The sequence below is a fragment of the Myotis brandtii genome, unplaced genomic scaffold (genome assembly GCF_000412655.1).
Source record: "Myotis brandtii unplaced genomic scaffold, ASM41265v1 scaffold237, whole genome shotgun sequence".
Taxonomy (NCBI): Eukaryota; Metazoa; Chordata; class Mammalia; order Chiroptera; family Vespertilionidae; genus Myotis; species Myotis brandtii.
In genome coordinates, this window is record NW_005358943.1 from 1,439,197 (window position 1) to 1,466,796 (window position 27,600).

The window sequence follows — 27,600 nt, forward strand, 5'->3', positions numbered from 1 at the left end:
CACATATGAGGGATATCATATGGTTGTTAGCCTTTTCTGACTGACTTATTTCACTTAGCCTAATGTTCTCAAGGTCCATCCATGTTGCTGCAAACAGCGCTATTTCATCTTTTCTTACAACCGAGTAGCATTCCATTGTGTGTATGTACCACATCTTCTTTATCCAGTCCTCTATTGCAGGACACTTTGGTTGTTTCCATGTCTTGGCCACTATGAATAATGTTGCAATGAACATAGGGGTGCATATATCTCTGCAAATACATGATTTTGAGTTTTTCGGGTATATACCCAGGAGAGGAATTGCTGAACAGATACTGTTTGCTCCCTTGCCACTTGTTCTGCTGTTGCTCCTCCACCCCTCCACCGTGCATGCCAAAAGAAGCGCCTGCTACTGGCCCAACCATGAGCTCCCCAATGTAGGGCTGCACTTCTTCCCATTTGGTCTCCCCGTTTATTCCTGGTTGCCCACCTTTAGATGTTTCAATGCTTGGGTCTCTCAGGCATGCATCTGTGTTGAGCAGGGCTTCCTTTGTTGAATTATAGTTTGTTAACTTGTTGAAAATGTCAGGGGGAGAGGACAAGGGGCTCTCTCACACTGCCATTCTTTGGACGTCACTTCTTCTTTAGTTTTTACTGACCATATCCTCTTGGATTATATCCTCTCTGTTCCCTTAGATGCTATTCTGCATCTCTTCATATTAGTATTGCAGATAATGATACTAAACTTCTGCTTTTGCTAGTCATTTTCTTACTCACCCTCCCAGTGATTCTGTAGCTTTTAATAACTGGACCCAGCCCAATTTTTTCTCTTATGTCATAAAGTTCAAAAATGAAAATTCCAGAACAGCCAGGTGAATCCATGTTTTCTTATTGGAACCTACCTTGTTTGTCACTATCCCAAATCCTTCATGATATGCAGATACTACCTCCTTCAGGCACTACCTAATTTCTGCAGCACCTGTAGTTTACAGTGATCTTGCATGCCTCTGATTTTCTCTGACATTTATGGTGCAGGCTGCATATTAGTAGCATGGGATACATACTGTCTAGCATGGTTTCAAGAAGGCCCTGACAGAGACTGGAATAGGAAAAGAAAATGTGTATTTCAAAAACATACTAGAATACTCATCTTTTCCAAAACCTTATTCTACTCCTGCTACAGCTATGTTTTAAGTGGTGGTGATCCATTAACCTTTTCCCAACTTTGGCACCACTTCCTGCAGTTTTATATATTTTATCTGAGATACTAATCTAATCTAAGATTCATCTTCTTTCAAGTATAAGTTGCTCTGCATGTTACCAAATATTCTAATTTATTGTTTGTGTATTTTTTTTTATATTCACAATGTGAGCCCACTAGTGATTTTTATTTAGTAGGATAATGACAGGCTGAAGCAAGGAAGAATCACCATAGAAGAATTTAGATCAATTTATCGAAGTATTGTACACAGAGAAGAAATTATGGAGATTTTCAATGCGTATGCTGAAAACCGGAAATTTCTTTTTGAAAAAAATCTGGATGACTTTTTGACACAAGAGCAGTATATATTTAACATGAGTAAAAGTATTGCTTCTGAGATCATTCAAAAATATGAGCCTATTGAAGAAGGTAGGCTTGCATTTCAAAGTTTTATCAAATATTTACATTCTTAGCATTTTTTAATGAACTACGGTTATCAAATTCAAATTTTGGGGTGGGTCAAATTTCTTCTGGATAATATAAAATATTTGTAGTTTTATTCTTGCATTTTATTGCATATATACCTATTTCATTTTCCAGCTCCTTTCTTTTAACTGCTTTTATGTATCTGTCAAATGTTCAGAGATAAGCTTAGGGGTAAAAAGCAAGATGAAGATTCTGTTATGTGTACTATAATAGAAGAAAGTGCCTGTATAGTCATTAATAAGATAAAAATTCAGTTATGAGTAGTCTTCAATCTTTATACATTATATTATTGAATAAACACATGAATAATAAATTAGCTAAATAAAACAATTATAGGAAAGAGATAAAGTACTATAAACTCACTAATTTGTCCACTGTCTACATGCATAATTGACTACAATATTTTAGACACATTTTCAAAATTTTGCTTTTTCTTTATTTTTGAATATAGTCATCTGGTTTAAATTAAATGACCACTTAGGTCAGCGATTTTCAACCGGTGTGCCACAAGAATTTTTAAAACATGCAACACCTGACTATTTAGTCAGGGGCACTGACTTCTTTTCCTTTAGATTGTAAAAATAAGTAAAAAATAAATGACAGAAGCAAACACAAAAATAGCTGTCCAGTGTGAATGTATCGAAATTATACTTATCTTTCTTTGTCAGATCGGGAAAAAGTATACTTTTTGGTATGTTGCAAAATTTTAGTAATTACTTTAGGTGTACCATGAGATGAAAAAGGTTGAAAATTGCTGCCTTAGGCTAATGAGCTATCATATATTTTTTATTTTGGTTCCATCTTTCAGTGGATAAGAAAAACTTCAAAATTTTTTATTTATGCTCATTTTAAATAAAAGAATGGAGACATTATATAATAAATTATTTTTATATTTGCCTAAGTAACAATTACGTTAAAGCATGGTGTTTAATCCTACAGAAATTAATTGGTAGCTCAAAATATTTATTTAACAAGGAGGTATGAAAGTCCAAATTCTGCCTTTGAAAGTTGGTTTATGGCAACCAGTGTTTAACATATAGCATATGAACCAAACTGATTCCTTCATTGAGTCACCCATTCATAATTTATTCAAATATTTATTTGTGGCAACCAAGTATGTTTTTAGGGGAGGAAATACAGTGGGAAATAAGGCAAACTAGATCTTATTATATTCCTGATGGGGGTTGGAGGAATATTGACAATGAAGAATCAGAGATACAAAAGTATAATTTCAAAGATTGCTATGTACTGTGAAAAATTAAACAGAAAATCAGAGAGAGTACACAACCCAGGAAGTCTAGTTTAGGTGGGGTGTTTAGGAGATTCCTCTATGAGGCTGTGACATTTGAGCTGAGGCTTAAATGATGAAAAAATAACTAGTCATGTCACAAAAATGTCTGAGCAGTGTCTGAGTTGAGGGAAGAAAAGTGTTGGACCTGAGTTGGAAAATTCAAGGTACAAGAGGATAGTGTGGTTGGGACTTGGAGAATGAGGGCGAGATGAATTAGGAGGGATAGTCAGGGATCAAATCTTGCCAGTCTTGTAGGTCCTTGTTAAGATTTTGGGGGGTTTTAAACATAATAGGACTAAATGCAGTGCCAGCAAATGGGAGTTTGATCAGATCACCATTAAAACTTTTGTAGGTTTGCAAAAAGATAGTTTGCACCAGAATGTAAAACAACTACAATACTAGTAGCCCTGATTAATTCAGTTAACTTCTCTTTTTTAGGAGCAAAGACTTTCTCTAAGGAAGTAGTGAATTGATTTATATTCTGGCTCAAGCTCTTTATATCATCAATGACTAGAAATTCACTGATAAGCACTTTCAGTAGAGCTGATTTAGTGAATATTCAAAAAGAAATATTTTGGCGCTGCTACCTGCAGGTGGTAAAAGATACAACACCATAATGAGATTGTGGCAGTGACATCTTGGAATTGTGTTTGCATTTTAACTATAATATTGCACTGTTCTGTTTGTCCATTTCATCTTTTGGAACGTCCTCTGCTTCACTTGGTTTCAGACACAGCCAAGTCTTTGCATTTCATCTACATGCTTATTGATCACTTTAGAGGCATATTAAAGCCAATTTTAAATATGATTTTAGAGTCCCAAATGTTGCCAAGATTCTCAACTCATTCCATATCGGTATATGACATGTGCCAAATGAGGTTATTAAAATCCACGAGGTTCTCATCACAATCTTGTAGATTTAAAGGGAACAAAATGAGTTTGTTTTCTATTCCATTACCAAAGAACTTTATTTAATTATTTATTAGTTCAAAAGGGCTATAAGCCGATTACTGCTAATTGCACTGGGAAAAAGAATCAATTTATGCAATCATTACTATTACAATATATGATGCATTTGCCCCACAAGTTCCCATAAATTTGCATGGCTTTGACACAGAAAGCTTGCATGCCTACAGTGTCCTCTATGTATTTTTTTCTAGCTTTTATTTTTTGTACTAAAATGGTAATAGTATTTTTGAATGCTAGGTTTTTCACTGTTATGATATGATAAACATTTACTTTTGTCACTATATATTTTTTTCTGATACATTATTTTTAAAGGCTGCTTAGTATTGTATTATATATTGAGCTTTAATTTGTTTCCTCCTCTTATTAACCATTTATAAATAATGCTAATGTGAGCATTCTTGCACACTGATCTTTGTTTGACTCTCTTTTTCTATAGTATAAATTCCTGGCAATAAAATTCTTTGTTAAGGATCACTCTCTAGTCTAAAGCAAATATTCACACCAGCTCTTATTTTGAGATAAACTGAATTATTAACAACAAAAACAACAGCAACCAACCTAGAGCTCATATATAGGATAAGTACTCTCATTACCATCATTCCAAACATAGGAAGAAGTTAAATAACATTCTCATTACATAACAAGTGAATAGGTTGAACCCAAGCTGTCTGATTCCAGAGCCAGTGTTCTGCTTAAGTAGATAATTTTGGTAGACCATACTGTGCATAAAAGTTTAGAGATAACTTACTGAAGATGGTAATGTACAAATGACCCAACAATTCAGTTTTAAGCATTTGTGTCAAAAGACAGGTACTGATTGTTTATAGCAGCACTCTTTGTAATGGCCCCAAACTGGAAATTATCTAAATGCTCATCAAAAATAGAATTGATAAATAAATTGTGGTGTAATCACTCAATGGAATACTATACAGTATGGGAACAAACAATGTCTAACTGAAAGAATAAATCTTAGAAACAATTTGAGTAAAATAGACCAGTCACAAAATACAAACTGTATGAGATCATAGAAAGCACAAAATCAAGAGACAATGAAGATATGCTGTTAGAAGCCAGACCATTGAATACCCTTGGGTGGGTGGGGGGAGAGATTGAATGTTAGCAGGAGGCAAGCTTTTGGGGTGCTTTGATGTTCTGATCTGTGACCTGGGTGCTTGTTAGCTAGATGTTTAGCTTGTGGAAATTCATTGACCTATGACATTTGTACTTGTGTATATTTTTAATACATTAAAAAAAATCAGAGATAATTGAATAATACATTCTCTACTTAAATGTTGATACAGAAGAATTAAGGGTATTGCTCAGAAAAATTTGTTTCCAAAGACAAATTAAAAATAGTATTAATGTTAATTCTAAATGAATATTTTAGAAACATGCTCTATTACTGAATACATTTTAAAGTGAGATATAATGTTTATACTGCTAATGATATTACTTCACCTTTTTACTTCTTTTTTTTTATATAGTTAAGCAAGCAAGCCAGATGTCATTTGAAGGTTTTTCAAGATTCCTGTGCTCATCTGATTGCCTACTATTTAGTAAAGAATTTAATAATGTTTATCAAGATATGCACCATCCATTAAGTGATTACTTTATCTCAAGTTCACATAATACATACTTGATATCTGACCAATTAGTGGGGCCAAGTGACATTTGGGGATATGAAAGGTATTTATTTAGATCTTTAAATTTATTACCTTTTAAAACCCCTGGAAGTTCCCACTGGTGTCTGCCTCCATTGGTAGGAATTCCCAGTAAAAGCAGGCTGTGCATATTAGGCAACCACATAGGGAAGAGCCTTTTTGATTTGCACGTATCTTGGAGATCCAGCCTTTCAGTGACTATGTAAACTTTCACTTTCCTCCTAATTCTGCCTGCTGACCTCCTTTTCCCAGTTAAATGGTTTTTCCAATTTAAAATCTAAGTAAATACATAACTTTACTCAGAAGTGTATCCACTTAGAATTCTGTAAGAATAGCCCAACTCATAGCCATACACTCATTATAGAAATTTCTATTCATACTTTATTATTTTAATTAAAATATATAAATTTTAAACAGGTTGATTTAGAAATATAGTTACTTTTGAATTCCAAGAATATGTTCCACCCAACTGAATATTTAAATTTAATTGTATTTCTTCCTCTATTTCTCTACCCACTTGTGGAAGATATCCTTTTAGATCATTTTAGAAGACAATTCTTTTAAAATTTCTCTACTCATGAGAGGTGGTATAATGTAATGCTTATCTATTAATGTTTAAGTTTCTGTTACTGATCTTTCCTCACTTTTTCTCATTTGTTAATTATGTGACAAACATAAACGCCTTGTGTCTAATTGCCTCATCGTTAAAAGAGAAAAACTAATATAAACTGTCCTAATAGCATTAAATATTTTAATCCTTATAAAGTCCCTCAAACTTATTTAAGTGGAGCATTTCTATACAGAGACAGTAATTTTCATTATTCATTCCCCAAAAAGGGGTCAATGTGAAATAGTAGAAAATGGCTTCACCACTGGAGGAGATTTTCTCTTACATACTTTCTTGTACATTCCTCCGAGTAACTCAAATCACTTTTGCTGGGAACCATATCATGGAGTCAATATATGTAGTTTGGTAAAGGTTGTTTGGATCCAAGGATGAAATCAGAACTATCTAGAGAAGTATATAGCAAGAATCAATATTAGGTAGGTTGTCATTAATGAAAAGCTTTCTTCCATAACTGAATTTTTGGTAGTTTTTTTGTCTTTTGTTTTCCCAATACTGTAGAGACTTCAAGATTATTCTCTGCTAGCATCCCAAGCAACTGATATCTGTGTTGATAAAAAGGGCAAGACAATATACTTTGACAATCAACTGAGAGAAGAGCAAAGCAAACATTCTTTCATGGCAATTACCAAACTTTACAAACAGATATTGATTATTCTACAATTTAAAATCCAAATAAGTAAATACACAAGCTGAGAAATAGATTCCGTTTGATTTCTGCACATATAGCCCATTTTAGAACTTGTACTTAAAATTAGGTGGCCACCTTATTTGCCCATGGAACTACCAGTGGGTCAAACAAGATTTCCTTAGAAGAGGGTTCTTAGGACATCCCTCCAACACTGGGACAAGTGGACTAAGACACTCTGAGATTTTACATTACAGCGAATCTCTATATGCCCGAATAAAGCAGTGTGCACTTAAAAAGTAAGACAAAATAGTCTTAAAAAGCAAACCACCCCAAAAGCTCAACAAATAATTTATGAACCATTTAGCTTTATATTGCTTTAGTGAAGCCTCCAATATAAATAAAATCCATTAATTCTCTTCCCCTTTAAGGCCTTACCTCCTCAGGTCACTTACATCTTTTATCTATGTTATTCCTGAGGGAACATAAGGTCCTTTTTTTTTTTTCTTTTGTTTTCCCCCTGAATTCAGCACCTCAACTTTTGTGTCATAATTGCTTTATCTTTTCTCAGTTACACTCTTACCTAAATACTGCTGGAGTCATCTCCCTGAAAAGTTGATTAAAATGATCACCAAAGAAATACTAGATCTAAAATGTCTTTTTTTGTGAGTGGTTTATTCGGTACTCTGCATTTCTGTTGAAAGAATCATTGATTCTACATCAAATACTTTGTGCTGGGACCACTCTCTTCTGCAGGTTTTTATATCTCAGGGAAATATTTCTCAAATTTTTCACATTTTATGTCAGATAATTCTTTGTTTACCAGCATTTCTGGCCTCTACCCACTAGATGCCAGTCACAAACCTCTCCTCCAACCCCAGTTATGGTAACAAAAAATGTCTCCACACATTGTCAAATGTTGCCTACGAGGCAAAATTGTCTTGATTGAGAACCACTGGCCTGGACACAGTGGGCTGAATTAAAATTTGTTTTGGAAAAAAAATGCTAACTTGGTTTTCTATGGGAAAAATATCTCCATGTAGGACAGAGACCCCTTTTTTAAACTTTCTCCCTGATACATGAGTATCACATCTAAGATTCTGATGTTTCAAATCAGCTTCTTTTCATTCATTTGTCTGTTTTCCAAGACTGTGTTTAGAGGATTACTTCTGTTTGCCTTCCATTTTCTTCTTACATACCTATACCTCTCAGTTTTTTCTAATATAAACACAGTAAGTAAATATTTATTTATTTATTTATTTATTTATTTAAATATATGTGACAATAAATATTTATTGATAGTGAACTGTATATCAAATGTTTTTGATGAGACATATAGAACTTAAAGCATAAGTATCAGGTAGAAATTGCAGGAGTCAGAGTCTATAGCCCTACCCGTCGCACCCTCTTGGTGGAGCTGGAACTGTGGTTGGCCCATAATAGCTCCATGTTAGGCCATGCTCACAGAAAAGAAGAAGAAAAGTGTGTTCAGTTCAACACAACTTACCTTTGTTATGGATTCATTTACAAATTTATTGCGAAATTGCAAGTAGTCTTTGGAATACTTTAACATTTTTAATGATCCAGGAATGACAATTTATTTTGTTTACATTTTGCTAGTGCCCTTGTGAAAGGATGCCGGTGTCTGGAAATTGATTGCTGGGATGGATCACAAAATGAACCTGTTGTGTACCATGGTTATACACTCACCAGCAAACTCTTGTTTAAAACTGTTATTCAAGCCATACACAAATATGCATTCATAGTACGTGCGTATCTTTATTAAATTATATTTAAACACAATATAATTTACATGTTTCCATATCCTATGATCCTTGGCATTGATTTGGATTAGTGATATTTCAAATTATGGGTTATGATCCATTAGTAGGCAGTGAAATTCATGCAGTATATAGTTAATGATAGATTTATCAAAGTTAATCTCAAGTAGTAAGGTACATGTTTCATGGAACTTTTTGTTTAATTATATAATAATGTGTGTTTATTTCCTCATAAATATATTTCTTAATGTATAAAAAAAGTTTGAGAAATATTTTTCTATATAATAGTAGTTCTATATACTAATAAATATTTTACCAATATTCAGCTATTTTACTTTCAAGATATAAAAATAAAACATGTCAAAAATGTATTATCTCAATTGTTGACTTTTTGTAATGACTATGGTGGCAACTATTTTTTAAAATGTCTTTTTATTGATTTTAAACAGAGAAGAAGGGAGAGAGAGAGGGAAAGAGAGAGAGAGAGAAACATCAATGAGAGAGAAACATCGATTGGCTGCCTCCTGCATGTCTCGTACTGGGGAATGAGCCTGCAACCCAGGAATGCACTGACCAGGAATCAAATTGGTGACCTCCTGGTGCATGGGTCTATGCTCAACCACTGAGGCACAATGGCCAGGCAAGTGGCAACTATTTCTACAGCAAAAATGTTTAGAAGGTTATTTTGGATTTTAAAATTACTATTCAATGGTTAAAGCTACAGATTCAAAGACCCAGTTCTTTCTAGAGCTTCTAAAGTAGCTTACAAATCCTATTCTATAAACTGGGTAGGTTTTAGCAATCACTCAGTTTTGAATACTTGGCCCCATTTACAAACTTGGCTAATTAAGCACCTTTACATATTTTAAATTGTTTTTGTTAATGTAGTATATTTGATTTCTTTCTTAAGTACTTCAATTGTAAAATTGAGGAGATTTAATCTAATCTTACTGAATACTTAATGTATATCTAATAAATTAATGCATATCTATTAAATTAAACATAAAGTTGATAAACTTAAAGTTCTCCTAAATAGATCAGTGTATTAACTATAAAAATAAACATAACCTGCCCTGGCTGGTTTGGCTCAGTGGATACAGTGTTGGCCTGTGGACTGTAGGGTCCTGAGTTTGATTCCAGTCAGGGCCACATGCCTGGGTTGCGGGCTCGATCCCCAGTAGGGAGCATGCAAGAGGCAGCCAATCAATGATTCTCTCTCATCATTGATGTTTCTCTCTCTCTCTCTCTCTCCCTCTCCCTTCCTCTCTGAAATCAATAAAAATAAATAAAAAGTATTTAAATCTAAAAAATAAACATAACTTAAATTTAAATAAATTGCTGTATCATTTATTAGAAATATACAGTGGGGCCTTGACTTACGAGTTTAATTCGTTCTGAGACCGAGCTCGTTAAGGAGCTCGTTCAATCAAATTACTCTGTCAACTCAATGCAAAAAATCGGCCGAGAGACAGCTGGTATCTCAAAAAACTCGTTAGTCGGGACACTCGTAAGTCAAGGCCCCACTGTAGTATAAAATAAGTAAATATTCACAAAATATAAAATATGAAAAATTTCTTAATTTAAAACGTTGATGAATGGCATTGATCTTCTTAAATATACCATTTCTAATAATTCTAAATTTATATCTTTATCCTAACTTCTCGCTTGAACTCCACACCAATACAGAAAACTACACACACATTCTACTTGAATATTTAAGAGGCATATTTAACATAAGGCATTTAGATTTGAGCTCCAGATAGTCCTCTTTCTGCCAGTCTCACTCTTTTCATGGTCTTCCCAATCTCCTTGAATGGTAACTCCTATGTATTTAGGCCTAAAATAAATCATTGTTGTCAACTTTAACTCTCTCCTCCTTCTCTCCAACCTCTCAGTAAGTTTTTTAGCAAGTCCTCTTGGCTCTACTTTCTTTAATCCCTTCTTCCCATTCTCATTGTCACTGTCCTGGTCAACCATCATCCCCTCTCACATGGATTATTGCAATGACTTCATATCCAATGTTTCTGCTTTTCTTCTTCCTTCCCTGTAGTTTCATCTCAATGTATCAGCCAGAGTGATTTTTTGGTAGGTCAGATCATGTCATTCCCCTTCTCAAAACCTTCAATCCCACTCAGAATAAAAGCTACAACCCATAATGGGACTCCCCAAACCCTACACCCTCTGTTTTCTGTTACCTCTCTTATCCTTTGGCCTTTTCCCCTTGTTTGCTTGTCTATTCTGTCCTTCTTACTCTTTTTCAGACACACCTCAAAGCCTTTGAACTTGCCATATTAACCCTTAATCTGAAATACTTTCTCCAAATATTTGTATAGCAAACTCTCTCACTTAATCCAGGGTGGGTAACCAAGGAAAGAAAATAAAATAAAGACAATCTTAAAATTCAAAGTTCTTGCATGGATGGAAACCCCTACCGCTTCTAAGGTTCCAAAGAGAAGGAGACAAAATGAAAAAAAGGTTTGAGCAGCAAGACTCAATGAACTTTCTCAATTGAACAGCGTAACTCAATTTTGTGGCAAAGATGAGGTTGAAGTTTGAATTTTCTACCATTAATTTGGGAGAGATAGCAATGAAATAAAGTAGATTTGGTAACTTGATTGAGGACATAATTTTGGGCATAGATACTGGCATATGTAACTTATTAGAAGCAAATACATAAGAAAATAAGTTTTAAAAGTAATTATATTGTCAAAACCAAAACAAAACATAAGTGTGATTCAGGTGAGCATTAAAACAACCCTGGGTCAGGAAGTGAGCTACAAGAAAAGCAAACTCCTCAATACTTACTTTAGACTTGGCCAAGAAGGATAAAAGACAAGAAGACCTTTCCAGAGATTGGAGCCAAGGACCACCACAGAAGCCAAAAAAAAAAAAAAAAAAAAAAAAAAAAAAAAAGAAAGAGCTCTCCCCATCTACTAGCTAGGCTATCACTTTGCCTAGTTTCAAAATCACTTTTTATTTTTGGAAAACTTTTTTTACATGTTCTCTCAATATTAGACGGAGTCTATATGTATGTATGTATATGGTCATGTATACTTGTAAGAACGTATACTAGTATTGTAGTAGGCTGAATATGGGTCCCTGGAGAAATTAGGTTCTCATTTTTGGAACTTCTAAATGCTACTCTATTTACAAAAAGGGGTATTTACTAATGTGATAAAGCTAAAGAATTTGAATGAGAGAATTTTTTAAATCCTGGGTTATCTGTTTGGGCCCTAAATGCCATCATATGTATCCTTAATGAGGGAGACCGAGGAAGATTTCAAGCACACAGAGGAGGAGGCAATGTGAAGACATGGGGGAGGAGGGACAGAGATTGGAGTGATATGGCCACAAGCCAAGGAATGTTGGCAACACCTGAAGCTGAAAGAGACAAAGAACAGATTTGCCCTAGAGCCTGTTGATACTTTGAAATAATTTTTTAGCCAGTGAAACTGATTTTAAATTTTTGGCCTCCAGAATTGTGAGAGAATAAATTTCTGTTGTTTCAAGCAACCAAGTTTGTACTAGTCTGTTACAGCAGCCACAAGAAAGTAAGATTCTAATCCATTAGAAAGGTATAATATATCTCCTACTTAAATGTCTGGGATAATGCAGCAGACCCTGTAATTCCCTGGTTTGCTTATAAAGTTGGTAAATTTGTATCTTGATGATCATATATGGAGACAAAATAATTTTGAATAAGATCCAAAAATGAGTGATGCTATTTTGTAGCAAATTTCAAATTTACAGTGGTGAGAAAGGGCAGAAAATGTCTTTGTAGAGTCACCCTTCTTTAATATATCTCCTATATTTTTAAAAAATAAATATCTTTATCATTGCTTTAAATGATAAAACTATAAGTTCTGATTTTAGAATTTAAAATAGAAAAAATAGAAAATTAACATTTTTCTTAACTTATCAGTGTTAAAGTTTTTCCCCCCTCACATTTAAGCACATATAAATAAGCACATACATATGTACTTTGAAAAGTAAAAGTGTGGCCTCATATTCTCTGGCAACTGCTTTTCTTCACAAGACTATAGACACATTTCTACAGCAGTGTATATAGCTGCACCTCTTCCTCCTTTTTTTAATTTTTTTTGCACCTCCTTCTTAACTGATCTATATTATTCCTTTAAGTGGATATGCCATTATTGATTTAAATAAGTACCCATTGTTGGATGCTTCAGTTGTTTCTTATACTTCTAGTGCAAATAGTAATCACTTTTCTTTTCCTATAGATTTAATGTTCTTTGTTCTGTCAAACTTAAAAGTACTTTCAGTTTCAAAAATAATTATTTTGCAAAGGTACTGTACATTAGAAGTAAGTGTTAAAATAGAGTAAGTGCTTCTTTTAATTGCAATAAATTATTAAGGAGTTCTGAGAAATAACTGTAGTAATGGTTAATTTTTTAGACATCTGACTACCCAGTGGTGCTCTCTTTAGAAAATCACTGCTCTCCTCCCCAACAAGAAGTGATAGCAGACATTTTGCATTCTATTTTGGGAGATGCCTTGCTGTCTGATATTCTTGATGATTTTCTAGACAAACTACCTTCACCAGAGGTAACATTTTATCTGAGAAGCCCAGGTTAAGACCAAAAGAAAAAGTGTGTCACTGTGCTATTGATTTATGAAACTGGGTTAGAGATGGTTGAAAATGCTTACATTTGATTATTTGTAGAGATGTATCTTTGCAATGCATTGCTTAGAAATGTTTCTATGAACATTTAGATGAATATATTTTGTATGTTAAGAATTGCGTACAAATTGAAATGTCTATGTATTTATCCTCAGAACCTCAGCTCAATACCTCAGCACCTGGGTGGCAGGTTCCTTATTTTAATCTGCTCAATGTAACTGTCTCTATGGGTCCCTTTCCATATTCAGTTGAGCATATGCTAGTATTTGGTTTAAAAAAGGTACCCCCCACCCTACCCTCAAAATTTCAATTTGATTTCCAGCTATCTCTTTATTTTATTATTCTTGGTCTTAACCAAAATTTTCACTTTCTCATCTCCTCACAACCTACCTAATCAGGCTTCCTCTTCCAACTGCACCATAATAAATATTTCATTTTGATCATCAAATACTTTCCTGCTGATAAATTCTAATGGACCTACTTCAGTCTTTATCTGTCTTTTTCCCTTGACAGCGTTAAACACTGGGGATGCCTCCTTCCTTTCCTTAAAGCACTTTCTTTGTTAACTCCTCATTTTTGAGGCTTTCTTCATTCTCTGGCCCGTCCTTCTTAGTTTACTCTGCTGGCCCCAATTTTCACCAGATGATAAATGATTTTTTTTTTCATGATAGTATTGTTTAAGAACAAAGAGTTTAATTTTGGTGCAGAACAGTATTTTTGTAATATTTGAAAATTTCCCTTTATATTTTTTCTCATTTTATTTAATTGAGTGAAAAATTTAAAGATGAAGGTGTTTGGACAGTAGTGACAAGAGCACAGGACTCATGAAAGAATTGAGACAGAAAAAATAAACTGAACACATGGAAAAACTTTCACCTCATAATAATGCCCACAGGCTAAATTTGTCCAATTGTGACAGAAAATAAACATTAAATAACTTGTGCAAAGTGCTGGAAACTCCATGAAATATTTAGTCTAAGAATCTATACTAATAAAAGGGTAATATGCTAATTAGACCTGGAGACCGGCCAGGGAGGACAGTTGGGGGCCATCAGGCTGGCAGGGGAGGGCAGTTTGGGGCCATCAGGCTGGTGGGAAGGGGCAGTTGGGGGCGAGCAGACTGGCAGGCAGGTGAGCGGTTAGGAGCCAACGGTCCCGGATTGCGAGAGGGATGTCCGACTGCCGGTTTAGGCCCGATCTCATAGCGGTCCCAGATTGGAGAGGGTGCAGGCCAGGCTGAGGGACACCCCCCTCCCACTGTGCATGAATTTCGTGCACTGGGCCACTAGTCATGATATAATTCAGTAAATTATAATAATTTTAGCTTTCTAGGAATAGAATCCCTTCTCTTGTTATTTATAAATCTATTTTTAGCATTGGGATATATAGTTTTCATTAAAGTTTTTGCTTCCATACTAAAGTAAGGAAATGCTTTCCAAAGAGAAAATAAGGAATTAGAGATAAAGTCATTTTCTCATACTGCACTGTCTTCAATGTACAAAAAAAAAAAAAAAATGCCTGGAGACTTGTTAAAGAGGCACATTCCAGTCTCACAACTCAAGATTCTGATTCTCTAATTTTGAAGTCAGAACTGAATCTGCAACAAGTCCCAATCATAACAAGCTTATTTTTTGGTGAATTTTGGTCAATACTATAATATTACTGGTGTCTATTAGGGTACCTATAGCAGTATGGAAAAGATGGAGCTCTTACATGTATTACTACTGTGAGCTAATTGAAAATATGATGAAAGACTTTCCAATAACTGCTACAAATGCAAACTTACCTGTAAATGTGTAATTGTATCTGTCTTTCAAATTGTTTCTGCAGGCATTAAAATTCAAAATATTAGTTAGAAACAAGAAAATAGGAACTTTAATAGAAACCCATTCAAGGAAAGGTTTGGATAAGCATGGTAAAATAGAGGAATATGAAGAATATGAAGATGTAGATCCAGAAGAGGAAGTTCACAAAGCCAAAAGTTCAAGACTAGTAATTACTTTAACAGACAGTCCAGAAAAGGAAACAGAGTCAAAGACTTCAGCTGGATTAGCGTTTTTCAGGAAAAAGAAGGTGAGATCATGATTTGAGAAAATCTTACAAGTGATTGAAAAGTTGTCTTATTTTCTTATTGGTAGAGAATTAAAATTTTTTTGGAGAGAAATATTTTTCTCCTTATAAAAACTTTAGTTTATTATTCAATTTTTTTGGGGGAAGAAATTAGCAGTAGAGAATAATTTTTAAAAGTTATCTCTTTTCCTGTTTGTTTTAATCTCTTCCTCTAGTGAAAAATATGTGGTCTTATGTGCTAGGCATTGTGCAGTGTACAAAAGATACAAACAATATAATGTCTCTGCCTTCAAGGAGATAAGACTGTCAGAGAAAAGAAAAACACTGTTTGTAAAATATTCTATATAATAAAAGCCTAATATGCAAATCAACCAAATGGTGGAGCAACCAGTGGAACGACCAGTCGCTATGATCTGCACTGACCACCAAGGGGCAGATGCTCAATGCAGGAGCTGCCCCAAGCCCGCAGGCCCCAGGCCAGCCAAAGCGGGTGCTTGTGGGGGGGTGGGGGGGTAGGGCTGATCACCCTGCCAGTCACCCTGGTGAGCAGGTGGCGATGGGGGGTGGGGGCAGGGCTGGCCAGTAAGCGGCCAGCACCAGGCTGGCCAATGCAGGTGCCAGCAGGGCCCCTGATTGCCCCACCAGTTGCCCCACAGATGGGCCCTTATTGCTGGCCAGGCCTAGGGACCCAACCCGGGTATGAATTTCATGCACTGGGCCTCTAGTAGTATTATAAGTATACAAATTAACATGACATAAGAAGGCATATCAGCTTGCAAGTGACAGAAAAAATTTGTCTGTTTTAAGTAAAAGTTATTAATTTTTGGTGCAATTAATTGCCCTACATAAATGAAAAGTTTAAGGAAAGGGATGCTACTTTCAGGAATGACTTGGTATCATTTCTCCAGCAAAGTAAACAGAGCTTTGTTTTTTTCTCCAACTTTAGACTCACTTTCCCTATATTGGTGCAAGACTGTATATGCTTTCAGGTTCCAATCCAGTGGAAGGCCCATCTATCTCTCAGATGACCAAACAAATTCTTTTTGTTCATTGGCTCTGACACAGTTATTTGCACATCCTTGAGCCAATTAGAGTTGCTACAGGAAGACAAAGCTTTGATTAGTCAGGCCCAGTTCATATTATGGATTCTTAAGCACATAGATTTAGCATGAGCACAAAATGTTTTCCCTAAACAAAACTTGAGAAGAGGCCAATAGAAGTACAGCGCATATAGATGCAGGCCTGTAAAAGAGCCAATGTACACTCTACAATAGGAGTTACTCCAAAATGTTTTATCATCCTGGAAATATGACTTACTCAGGACTAAAATTCCTAAATTTTCAAATTCATGACAGCAAACTGAAGTCTTTGGGAAAAAGAAAATAACAGTAATTGCCATTTTTAATACTTGTTACATTAATTGGGATTTTTAGGTTTGAGCTATTTCATCTTAACATTAAGTACTGTCATAGAGTATAATCACATCGACCCAATTCAAGTAGTTTTTGAGGAGATAATCTTATGAAAAGACCCAAATTGTTGATTTGAATGCATATTTTCTTTGTTGGAAAAAAATTCAAATTATTAGTGCAAAAATGTGAAATGACTGCTTTATTTTTACACCTTGAAGGTAAAAGTGGCTTTGGCCTTATCTGATCTTGTCATTTATACTAAAGCTGAGAAGTTCAGAGACTTTAACTATTCAAGAGAGTATCAAAAATTCTATGAAAGTAATTCTATTGAGGAGTCAACAGCTCGAAAACTTTCCAAGTTAAAAGGTAAATTCCTATGGTTCAAACAGATGAAATGTTTAAATGTTATAGTCACTGCTAAGGTGTCAAGATAGGTCAATGGAATTTCTAAAAATTACATTCTCATAAAATTTCAACATATTTAGCGTATTCTAAAAAGGTTGTATGCCTCAAGTACATTAAGTTTTATTTTACAGAACTCAACCAATAATCAACTTCTTTAAATCATGAAATTTTGATTGAGACTGTCTAGTGTGGACACTTTGGTGGCTGGGGCTGTGGTGAGGGGTTTACATGGGAGGGCAGAGAGTGACAAGTCTGCACAGAAAGGCAGAGCCAAATTACAAGTAACAGGAACTTTGTCCTGAAATCAAAGGGGAGCAAGAGAAGATTGAAATCTCAGGAATTACATGATTTCTGGTGTGTTTTTGAAAGAGGCCTCTGATAGCCACATAAGGCTACAGGGAAGAGACGATGAAGGCCTCAGTGAGAGTGGAGCCAGGGTGAACTCTTTGGACTCAGTAGGATCTAAGAGGTAGAGTTAAGTAGACCTGGAGGCTGTATGTCTGAGGTGAAGGAGAGGGAGGAAATCGCACCCAGGCCAGACTACCAGGCGTGTGTGCTGTGTGAGCATTGCCACAGCACACCTGTAGAGGGACATTTGTCTCTGTATCTCCTTTTACCTGTGTTCTGATTCTAAATCTGAGGTGGGTTATTCTGTTTGGTAGAGCCCAGATGCAACAAAGCCTGGGAAACACAATGGGAAGCAGACCCTGCCCTCTTCTCAGACTTATATGGCAGGGAATATCCTCAATTTAAAAAGGAATGGGTTGCTAACTCAACAGTCAGGTGACTCTCCAAGTGTTTCTAAGAAATTGCAATCTACCATCTTGTGTAAAAATCAGCACCTGCAACTGACTTGAGAAAGGCTGTTGGCTGTTTGGAAACGTGGATTTTGATATATTTGTTGGTTAACCTCATTAGGCTGGCCACTGGTACTATGTGTTTGGAGGTATATTTTAGCTCATCTCCTTAAACTTCCTATTAGAAAGACACTGAATATTTTAGACCTTGGATGTTTTTGTTTTTAAATTGCAGATAGTGACCAAAATCACTTCAGTAGGCATGGACCACAGTTAAAATAATGTAATGTAATATAATGTGAGTATATTTATGCAGTGAGAATATTTTATTTATAAATTATAATTGTGTGTGTGTTGGGTTGTGATACAAATATATTTTTCACTGTAAAGTCTTGTCAATAGAGTTTGAATTTGAATGATCTACTTTATTATTCCCTGTCCTTTCAAAAAATTGAATGTTCTCTGTTGTTCATGGGGACAGGACCTTTAGGTACAGCAAAAGTAGTAATAATTCTCTCACTCTCATTATATTAAACACTTGTTCAAACACTGAAAAGGGACTGGGTAATTCTAATTAGAGTTATAAAGTGTAGGATCACCATTTCATTGGCTAGAGTATAGACTGCAGGGGTGGGCAAACTTTTTGACTCGAGGGCCACAATGGGTTCTTAAACTGGACCGGAGGGCCGGAACAAAAGCATGGATGGAGTGTTTGTGTGAACTAATATAAATTCAAAGTAAACATCATTACATAAAAGGGTACGGTCTTTTTTTTTTAGTTTTATTCATTTCAAACGGGCCGGATCCGGCCCGCGGGCCGTAGTTTGCCCATGGCTGGTATAGAGTATTTTTCTTGAACCCAAAGTCAATAGTAAATAATTAGTGATATAGGCAAAGGTCTACTGCAAGGAAGTTCATCATTATTAAAAACATAATAAGCATTAAGTTTATAATAAGGAAAAATAAGAAACAGAAATGTTCATACATATGTTTTTTAGTCATCTATATATATAAAAGCCTAAGTGACCGTTGCAACTGAAAAAACCAAATGGATGGACAAAACAGGCTGCGTGGGGCAACCAGGCCGACAGGGGGGTTAGTGAGGCAAACCAAATGACTGAACATCAGGCTGCATGGGGTGACCAGGCTGGCAGGGGGGCAGTTGGGGGTGAGCAGGCTGGTGGGGGGGGCAGTGAGGGGCAACCAGGCTGATAGAGGGGGGCAGTGAGGAGTGACCAGGCTGGCAGAGGGGGCAGTGAGGGGCAACCAAATGTCCGAGCAGCAGGCTGCATGGGGTGACTAGGCTGGCAGAGGGGGGCAGTGAGGGGCAACCAGGCTGGCAGGGGGGCATTTTGAGGTGACCAGGCTGGCAGGGGGGTCAGTTGGGGGTGACAAGGCCAGCAGGGGAGGCAGTTAGGAGCGATCAGTCAGGCAGGCAGGTGAGCAGTTAGGAGCCAGTGGTCCCGGATTGTGAGAGGGATGTCCAACTGCCTGGGATCTGGCCTAAACCAGCAGTTGGACATCCCCCAAGGGGTCCCAGATTGGAGAGGGTGCAGGCTTGGCAGAGGGGACACCCCCAGCCCTGTGCACAAATTTCGTGCACCTGGCCTCTAGTTAAAAATAATGTGGTAGGTGAATATTATTGAAGTGGAATGATTTTCATGTTATTTTAGTAAATAAAAATAAGTTCATAAAAGGGAATAAATAATATGATTCAATTAAAATTAAATATGTACATGTGGCAAAAGAATCGAAATATTTATACCAAGATATTATCAGTGGTTATTATTTTAGTGAAAAGATTATATGTGGTTTTATTTCTTATTTTTAAAATTTGACTTTTTCATTTATCTAAAATGAAGATGAATTGTATTTGGAATAACAGCATATTTTTATTTCTAATGGTTAATCTCAGAAATAACAAAAGCATATTATGTTAAGAGTCCTTAGTGATTATTCATGCTTATTGCTTTGTAGATGAGAAAAATTAAGGCCCAGAAGAACACATTTTACCTAAAGATAAACATCTAGCGTAAGACTGGATAAGGGATCATGATACTGGGATACACATGCATTTATACATGAGTAGCTTCAAAATACACTTTTATCTCAGAGAGTGTATAACTTCTAAAAATGAGAGCTGATGAAGTTAACTGTAATTAGTGTTAACTTTAGTAACTAACTTTTTACTTGATAATGCTTCCTAAAGAATAATATTCAGGATGAGTATGGCAATGATTCTGTTCTAGTTTGACTAGCAAATACAGTGGGCCATAGGCATTAATCATTTATCCCATAACTGGTCACCATATTATAAAGACTAGGTGTCTCAGAGAAACATAAAATTTGTGTTAAAAAATTTGAAGGAGTGTCCAATAGTAGAGCGTGAAAATTAGTTTTGCATCTCAAGTGATTTAAATAGAATATATGAAGGTGAAGGGATTAAGAAGTACAAATTGATTATTACAGGCTAGTCATGAAGATGTAAAATACAGTATAGGAAATATAGCCAATAAAATTCTAATAACTGATGTCAGGTAGCTATAAGATTTATTGGGATGATCACTTAGTAAGTTATATAATGTCCAATCATTGGGGTATATACCTGAAACTAATATAATATTGTATGTCAACTAAAATTGAAAAATTAAAAAAAATGATTGCAATAAAAAATAAAGTGTCAAGAAATAAAAATAAAAATGTAAAGAATATATAAATAGAAACAAAAAATATATAAATTCAAATAAACAGTGTGTGTGTTAATGTACACTACAAGTATAAACCTTATCTCAGTAAGGAAAACAATTGAAATCATCAGAAACATTGGGAGGTAGTAAGTTTTTTTTCAGTGGAAGGATGCAAACAGAAATGGAATGAATTTGGGGGGAAGATGAAGTGGTGGCTGGGGATGACAGCTGAATTGGATAACTTTAAGGTCCCATTCAACCATGGGAATCTATTAAATATCCAACTGAGTTAATAATAGCATCATAAAGTTATATGACTTATATATGATTATGTCCTAGTGTGAAAACCAAAGTAAGGCAAAATCTGGAATGATACTACTTTTATTTTTTAAAAATGAATGCATTTTATTTTGGAATTTTATTTATCCTTATGTCAAAGTGAAATTAATTTAGATATAAAAAAATTCCCCCCTCAAACATGTTATGGGACTTAACATTCATTTCTCAAGTGAATGATTAGTGTGCATAAAATTGTGTGATAAATTATTATTACCCTCTTAGTAATGGTGAATTACACTGTCAAATATAAAGGCATAAATTTATTTTGATTTACATGAATTGCAAATATTTTTGTGAAGATAACACATAGAAATTATTGAATTATTGTAGAATTATATAGTATATATAAAGTAGTTAATTTAATTTATTTGAAAAAAATTCACAATGTTTTAATAATTTATTTTTTAGCCCATGATTTTATTCTTCACACCACGAAGTTCATTACCAGAATATACCCCAAAGCACTAAGAGCAGACTCTTCTAATTTTAATCCTCAAGAATTTTGGAATATAGGTTGTCAAATGGGTATGTTATAAAGGATATTGAGTTTTTTGCAAAGATAAGGTAAAATGAATTTTATAAATTAATAAAAGATTCTTGGAAAGAGCTTCTTTTGAAGATTTTGTTTTGGCCCTGGGTGTTTTGCATTCAAGCAATAATGATGAATCATTGGTTTCAAGAGTTGAAGTTATTCCTAAATATGTTGGAGAGGGTAAGTCTAGGTGAAAGTTGGGGGCATGGAATAAATTAATGAAGAGTTAGCAAGGGAAGTGTAGGAAGGGAAAAAGAAAACCAAAATTGCTGTAAGAGGAGAGTGAAGATTAAATCTTTTGCTTGAAAGATTTGCTAAGGGCCTCTTCAAATTAAGTAACCTCGACCTTTTACACATTACACTAACTGTTGCATTCATAGTTGAAAAGTGAATGAGATTGCATAGCTTTATTATTTTTCCTTACTAGACTCTCCCTGTTCCAAATTGGTCAGCTGGTATAGCACTGGCACTAATAGTGCCAAGTTTTAACCCTTTTGCTACAGGACTGTGGCAAGGCCTATAGGTTTGAAGAGATGAGGAGAGAAGGGTCAGGATGGTGGGGGTGGGGTTTTGGGAATGGTGGAAGGTGATAATGCATATAGTGGCTATTTACCAGCTTATATGGATGTATTCCTATATTTTAACAACATTATTGCTCTGTCTTTTTTTCATTTTCTCCAAAGATAGCTGTATCTCTTTGGACCTGAAAGTTTATGATAGAGTTGGTATCTTTCCTTCCTGCATTTAATGTAGTGATTTTCTTTTTTTTTTAATATATTTTTTTATTGATTTCAGAGAGGAAGGGAGAGGGAGAGAGAGAGATAGAAACATCAATGAAGATAATCATAGATTGGTTGCCTCCTGCACACCCCCTACTGGGGATCGAGCCAGCAACCTGGGCATGTGCCCTTGACCAGAATCAAACCCTGGGCCCTTCAGTCTGCAGGTCAACTCTCTATCCACTGAGCCAAACCAGCTTGGGCAATGTACTGATTTTCTTTATTCTCATATTCACTGGCTGTTATCTGACATGTACATGGTTGTTCTATAATATATATTGTGTGTCATTTTGATTCTTTGACTCAAAACTATAAAATAATTTACAGATTAAACTTTGAAAATCACCATGTTGATATAGGCATGGCAGGAGAAAATGTTTATGAATCAAGAGTTATTTGACTAATGAGGCTTGCTCTTAAAATGTTTGAAGATATATAACCCATGATTAGGTTTCGGTGATTCTATTAACTTGTTGTTGTTTTTGTTTTTAGCTATTCTATTTCCTGACCATGTCAAAATACTTTTTTTCTCACAGTGGCCTTAAATTTCCAGACCCCTGGTGTGCCTATGGACATTCAAAATGGGAAATTTTTGGATAATGGTGGTTCTGGATATATTTTGAAACCACGATTCCTAAGAGATACTGAAACAGAGTTTAATCCACAGAAAACACCAGAAGACAGCAAGCCAGTTACACTTACAATAAAGGTAGATGAACTTTTTCTTTTCCTTTTCTGGTTATTGTATGTTAGATAGTATACATTAATATTTTGAGTTGCATTGATTTCCTTTAATGCTTTTTAAGATTCTGTTGATGTGTTCAGCTATTACAGGTGGCTGGTATTTTAGCATCCTTCCATATCCAAAAAATGTCTTTCTGTTGACTTTTTTGCATGAATGATGTGAATAGAAATATTGAGGTTAAAACTTTCTTCTCTCTGAAGTTCATTTATATTATTCCATGGTCTTTAGGCAGTTTATATTGTGATAGAGAAGTCTGAGTTCAGCCCACTTATTCCCTGTGGATATGCTGTCCCCCACCTGACTCCCTTAAGTTTAAGGACTTTTACTAGACAATGCTAGGAGCTATTTGCTTTTCATTAATCTCAGAATTAGACTTTTACAGTTCAGAATCCCTCCCCCCTTATATTTCTGAATATTACTGATTACTTAGAAACTAAAAGTATTAATAGAATTTCTTTGAGTATCTTCTCTTCATGTTTACTAATTTGTGTCAACTTCATCATTTTCCTGTTCCCTTGGCATTTGATTTTCCTCTCTATTTGATTTTATTCTTTACTGATTATAATGTCGATGTGAATTTTCACCTGCATTATTGGTTTCCCCCTAATTTTCATTTACCTCATATCGCTTACTTTATATTTCTCCCAGCTTCTATCTTATTATCCCGCATCTCATCTTTTGTTTTGTTACATCCTGTGTAATTCTGGAGAGCATAAGCAGCCGTTTAAAATGTATTGTTCCCCAGAAAGTCTTTTCAAAAACGTTCTTATTCTTCTATAACTTAACTGCTATTTTTGTTTCCTTTTTAAAAATTTCACCAATCTTAAAAATCCCAAGCTTCTGCACTTAATTATAAACAATTCTATTTTAGATTGTATCTGTACGTGTTGTTTGAAAATAAATGGGATGAATGTGGTCTCCTTGGTCCCTCTCTCTATGTATGTGGTTGTTCATAGAACCATATGAATCATCTCAGATTCTATGCTGGAATTTTGGTACTTTGGTCAGTTTTATTGTGTCTCATGTTAAGACTGAGGGTAGCTCTCTGCTGGCTCTGCTGGCCGAGGAGAAAGTTCTCCAGCCACTGTTACTGGATGTCACGGGGGCAGGAAATACTAAAACCTCCAGACTGCGCATCTCCCTCTATTCTTCCCATCTCAGCCCTATCCTCTCCTGACATAAAGTTGCAGGATTTGGGGGACCACTTCCATCCACTATAGGCCCTAGCCAATTTGTCCCATCTGAGAATGGGAAGAAGTTTAAGAGCTGTTTACCAGAGATTAATGTGGGAAGAGAGTACATCAAAGATGAATGGGACAAAAATGATCCTGGCCACAGCAGAAAATGGTGCCAGTGAAACATATAGCTGACTTTTCTCCGGGTTCTTAGGGATTTTGTGCCTCTAGAATAGTCACATCTAGAAATTGCCTACAGCCCCAGGTCAATTAGTTGGCATTCTTTCTAGAATCTGTCAAAGTATTATACATTAAGCTTACTTTACAATGTTATTATAACTTTGGTATCCCTTTTGTAATTTTAATACAAAATAAGAAAAGTTAATAATTTTTTCTTTTCCTTTTTTGGTTATTATATAAGCTCAATAGTATACATTAATATTTTGAGTGCCATTGAATTCCTTTAATACCTTTTAAATTTCTGCTAATCTTTATACATAATATAGGTGGATGCTACTTCAGCATCCTTGCATATCTGAAAATATTCTTTCTGTTGCTTTTTGGCACGAATGAAAAATACAAATAGTTGTATTATTCTGGTTGTTTTAAGCAACTAGTCTATTTGTTCTAGTTCTAGTGAGAATAGATGAATCAGCCATCCTTTAAGATCCTTTCTTACTGCACACAAAACTTGCTGGGCTTCTGTGGCTTTTCTGTCTCCTTTTTTTTTTTCTTCCCTGCTAAACAATTCTTTCTCACTTTCATTTGTGGGTTCCTGTTTCTGTACCTCCACTAAAATATTTATGTCACCTAAGGCTTTTTCTTAATCCTCCCCTCAAACTAAACATTCTCCTTGTGTCCTTTTATATACATTCATGATTTCAACCACCAACAATACTCAAATCCTTAATCTGGCCTCATTTTGGAAATATAAAAGTATATTTTTAATAGCCTACTTAACATCCATACCTATTTTATCACTGTTCTGTCAAACTTAAAATAGTAAAGCCTAAACATTACTTTCTAGTCAAATATACTTTTATGTAAAGCTCAGGGAATTAAGTTGAACTCGTTCACTCCATTAACTCAGGTTGAAAAATTGGGAGGCATTTTTCTCTCCCACATCTCCTTCACTTCCTATGTCCAACCATCTCTAAATTCTATGGATCCGACTCCTAAATGTCTCCCTTATCCAGTCAGCTGATCTGATGTTATTTGCTGCTGTCCTATTTTAGGAATTTGTTACCTCTATCACTTCTATTCTTTTGGCTTCCTAAGGAGTTTTCAGATAACCTTAGTTCTCTTGATCCATCTTTCACAAGTTGAAGAGAGAGATTTTGCTACAATGCTAACCTTATCTTGCCTACTTAGTATTTATTTGTGTCTCTGATTGCTTTCTTAGTCAGGCCATGGCATACTTCTCTAGCCCCATCTCTCACTACTTCTAGCCTTTCACTTTGTTCTTCAACCATAAGGAAGCCTCCTTTTCTGTCCATGATGACACTTCCATGTATAGCATATGCTGTTTTCTTTGACTGAACTATTGTTCCATGCTTATTGTGTGCTGCCTCATTTTTTAAGACATAAGAGTCACTTCTTTTTGGCAGCTTTTCCCTACACTTAATTGTGTTCATTTTCATTTTGTAATTTCCTTCTGTGTTTATAACACCCTATGCATGCATATATTAGACACTTACCACGCTGTATTATAATTGTTAATTTGCTTATAGTACTTGTCATTCTCCCCCACTTGACGGAGGGTCTTTTAAGGGCAAGGACTGTGTTTTCAATCCTTATCCACAGTACCTGACACAAAGTGCATGCTCAGGACATGCAGGTTAATTGAATGGATGATTTCTTTTTCATGCTTAATGAAGAGACTATACATGCTTTTTTATTGATAAAGCAAAGATGGACAATAGCTAGTATGCACAGATGTTTACAAAAGCCATCTGTTTGTATTATAAGAGGTCTCATGTAGGGGAATGAGTGACATGTTGTGAAACAGACAGGGTTAATAATTTTCCCACAAAGCTGCTGCCCTGGCCATGTGGGTCTTCCCTCCTGCTTTGATTATTCTAAGGAGATTTGTGATTACATTATAACTTATACAAATTGTGGAGGGCATGACTTGGGAAAAGACCTAGTTTTATTAGCTTTCTGATGCCCTTGATAATGTTATTCAACATTTTTGGTTTAGTCTTTGTCATCTGCAAACTAAGAGTTTTGAATTAGGTAAGTTATTTTTGAGCTTATAAAAACTATGAAGCCATTATTTTAAGTTCCAAATTTTATGCATAAGCCCAAGAGATGAAAGCAGAGCTACTGAGGGCTTCTGTTTGACATCCATCCTCTGCAATTGTCCCTTGAAGGGTTTTGTGAGTCAGAGTGCATAAACTATTTGAACAATAATCCCTAAATTCTTTTTCAGTTCTTATATTCAATCATTATTATTTAGTTAGACAATTTTCTTTTGGACAGGAGGTGTACTAATAGAGAACCTTCTCCATATTGGTAAGGGTCTATTATCTGCAGATCTGATATTCAGCTGGTAGGCTCTGATATTGGTATACTAGCTGCTTATGATCAATTTTCTTTCTAATTACATTCATGTCTAATTATGCTGACTGACCAATGCCCATTCCATACTGGTTGCTAAATATTTGCACCATCACTCTGGTTTCTAGGTACTGCCATAACATATGGATGAAGAAAAGGAAAAATTTGGGGGTTTCTTTTTCTTTCTCTTCCTCTTTATTTTTCTTTTCAAACTTAAGTTTTTATTTGTTTCTCTTTAGTATAATCTTCAAAAATTGAAGTCATACCTAAATTTTTACATTAGTACATTTTATTAATTAAGAAGACTTCAAATATTGATTTTTGTTCAAACTTTATTCCTTAAAATAAAATAAGTTTTTGCTTCCACAATTAGCTTGACTAATAAAAGGCTAAGTAAAACTAATTAATAGTTTTTTAAGCATTTTTTCTTATACCTGGTTCCTAATATGCATGTGAAATACTGAATTTAGTCAGACTTAGGTTATGTATGATAATATAGACAACAACAGATAATATAAATTTGTGATAAATTATCTAAACATATAAATTATATTACCATAAAATGCTATCTAGGAAATAGTGATGCTTTTTCTTACATTTCAGAAGTAATAATGATAATGCTTCTAATTTTTGCTATATATATATATATACACACTAGAGGCCCAGTGCACATGTGCACTTGGGGGGGAGGGAATGGTGTCCCTCAGCCCGTCCTGGGCCCTCTCGAAGTCTGGGACCCCTCGGGAGATAACAACCTGCTGGCTTAGGCCTGCTCCCGGGTGGCAGAGGGCACACCCAATCCCTAGGTGCAGCCCCTGGTCGGGCTCAGAGCAGGGC

The 27,600-nt window shown here is 35.2% G+C and overlaps 1 protein-coding gene across 1 annotated transcript in view; it reads left to right on the top strand.

Annotated features, from left to right (window-relative positions):
- The window catches only part of PLCZ1 (phospholipase C, zeta 1), a 43,284-nt gene that overhangs the window by 8,738 nt on the left and 6,946 nt on the right, over positions 1-27,600 (top strand). Inside the window, exons 2-9 of the mRNA XM_005866823.1 lie at positions 1,378-1,609; positions 5,411-5,612; positions 8,461-8,605; positions 13,038-13,187; positions 15,094-15,336; positions 16,964-17,111; positions 21,382-21,498; positions 22,821-22,993. Coding sequence (XP_005866885.1) covers positions 1,378-1,609; positions 5,411-5,612; positions 8,461-8,605; positions 13,038-13,187; positions 15,094-15,336; positions 16,964-17,111; positions 21,382-21,498; positions 22,821-22,993 — 1,410 coding nt within the window. The remainder of the gene's footprint in view (positions 1-1,377; positions 1,610-5,410; positions 5,613-8,460; positions 8,606-13,037; positions 13,188-15,093; positions 15,337-16,963; positions 17,112-21,381; positions 21,499-22,820; positions 22,994-27,600) is intronic.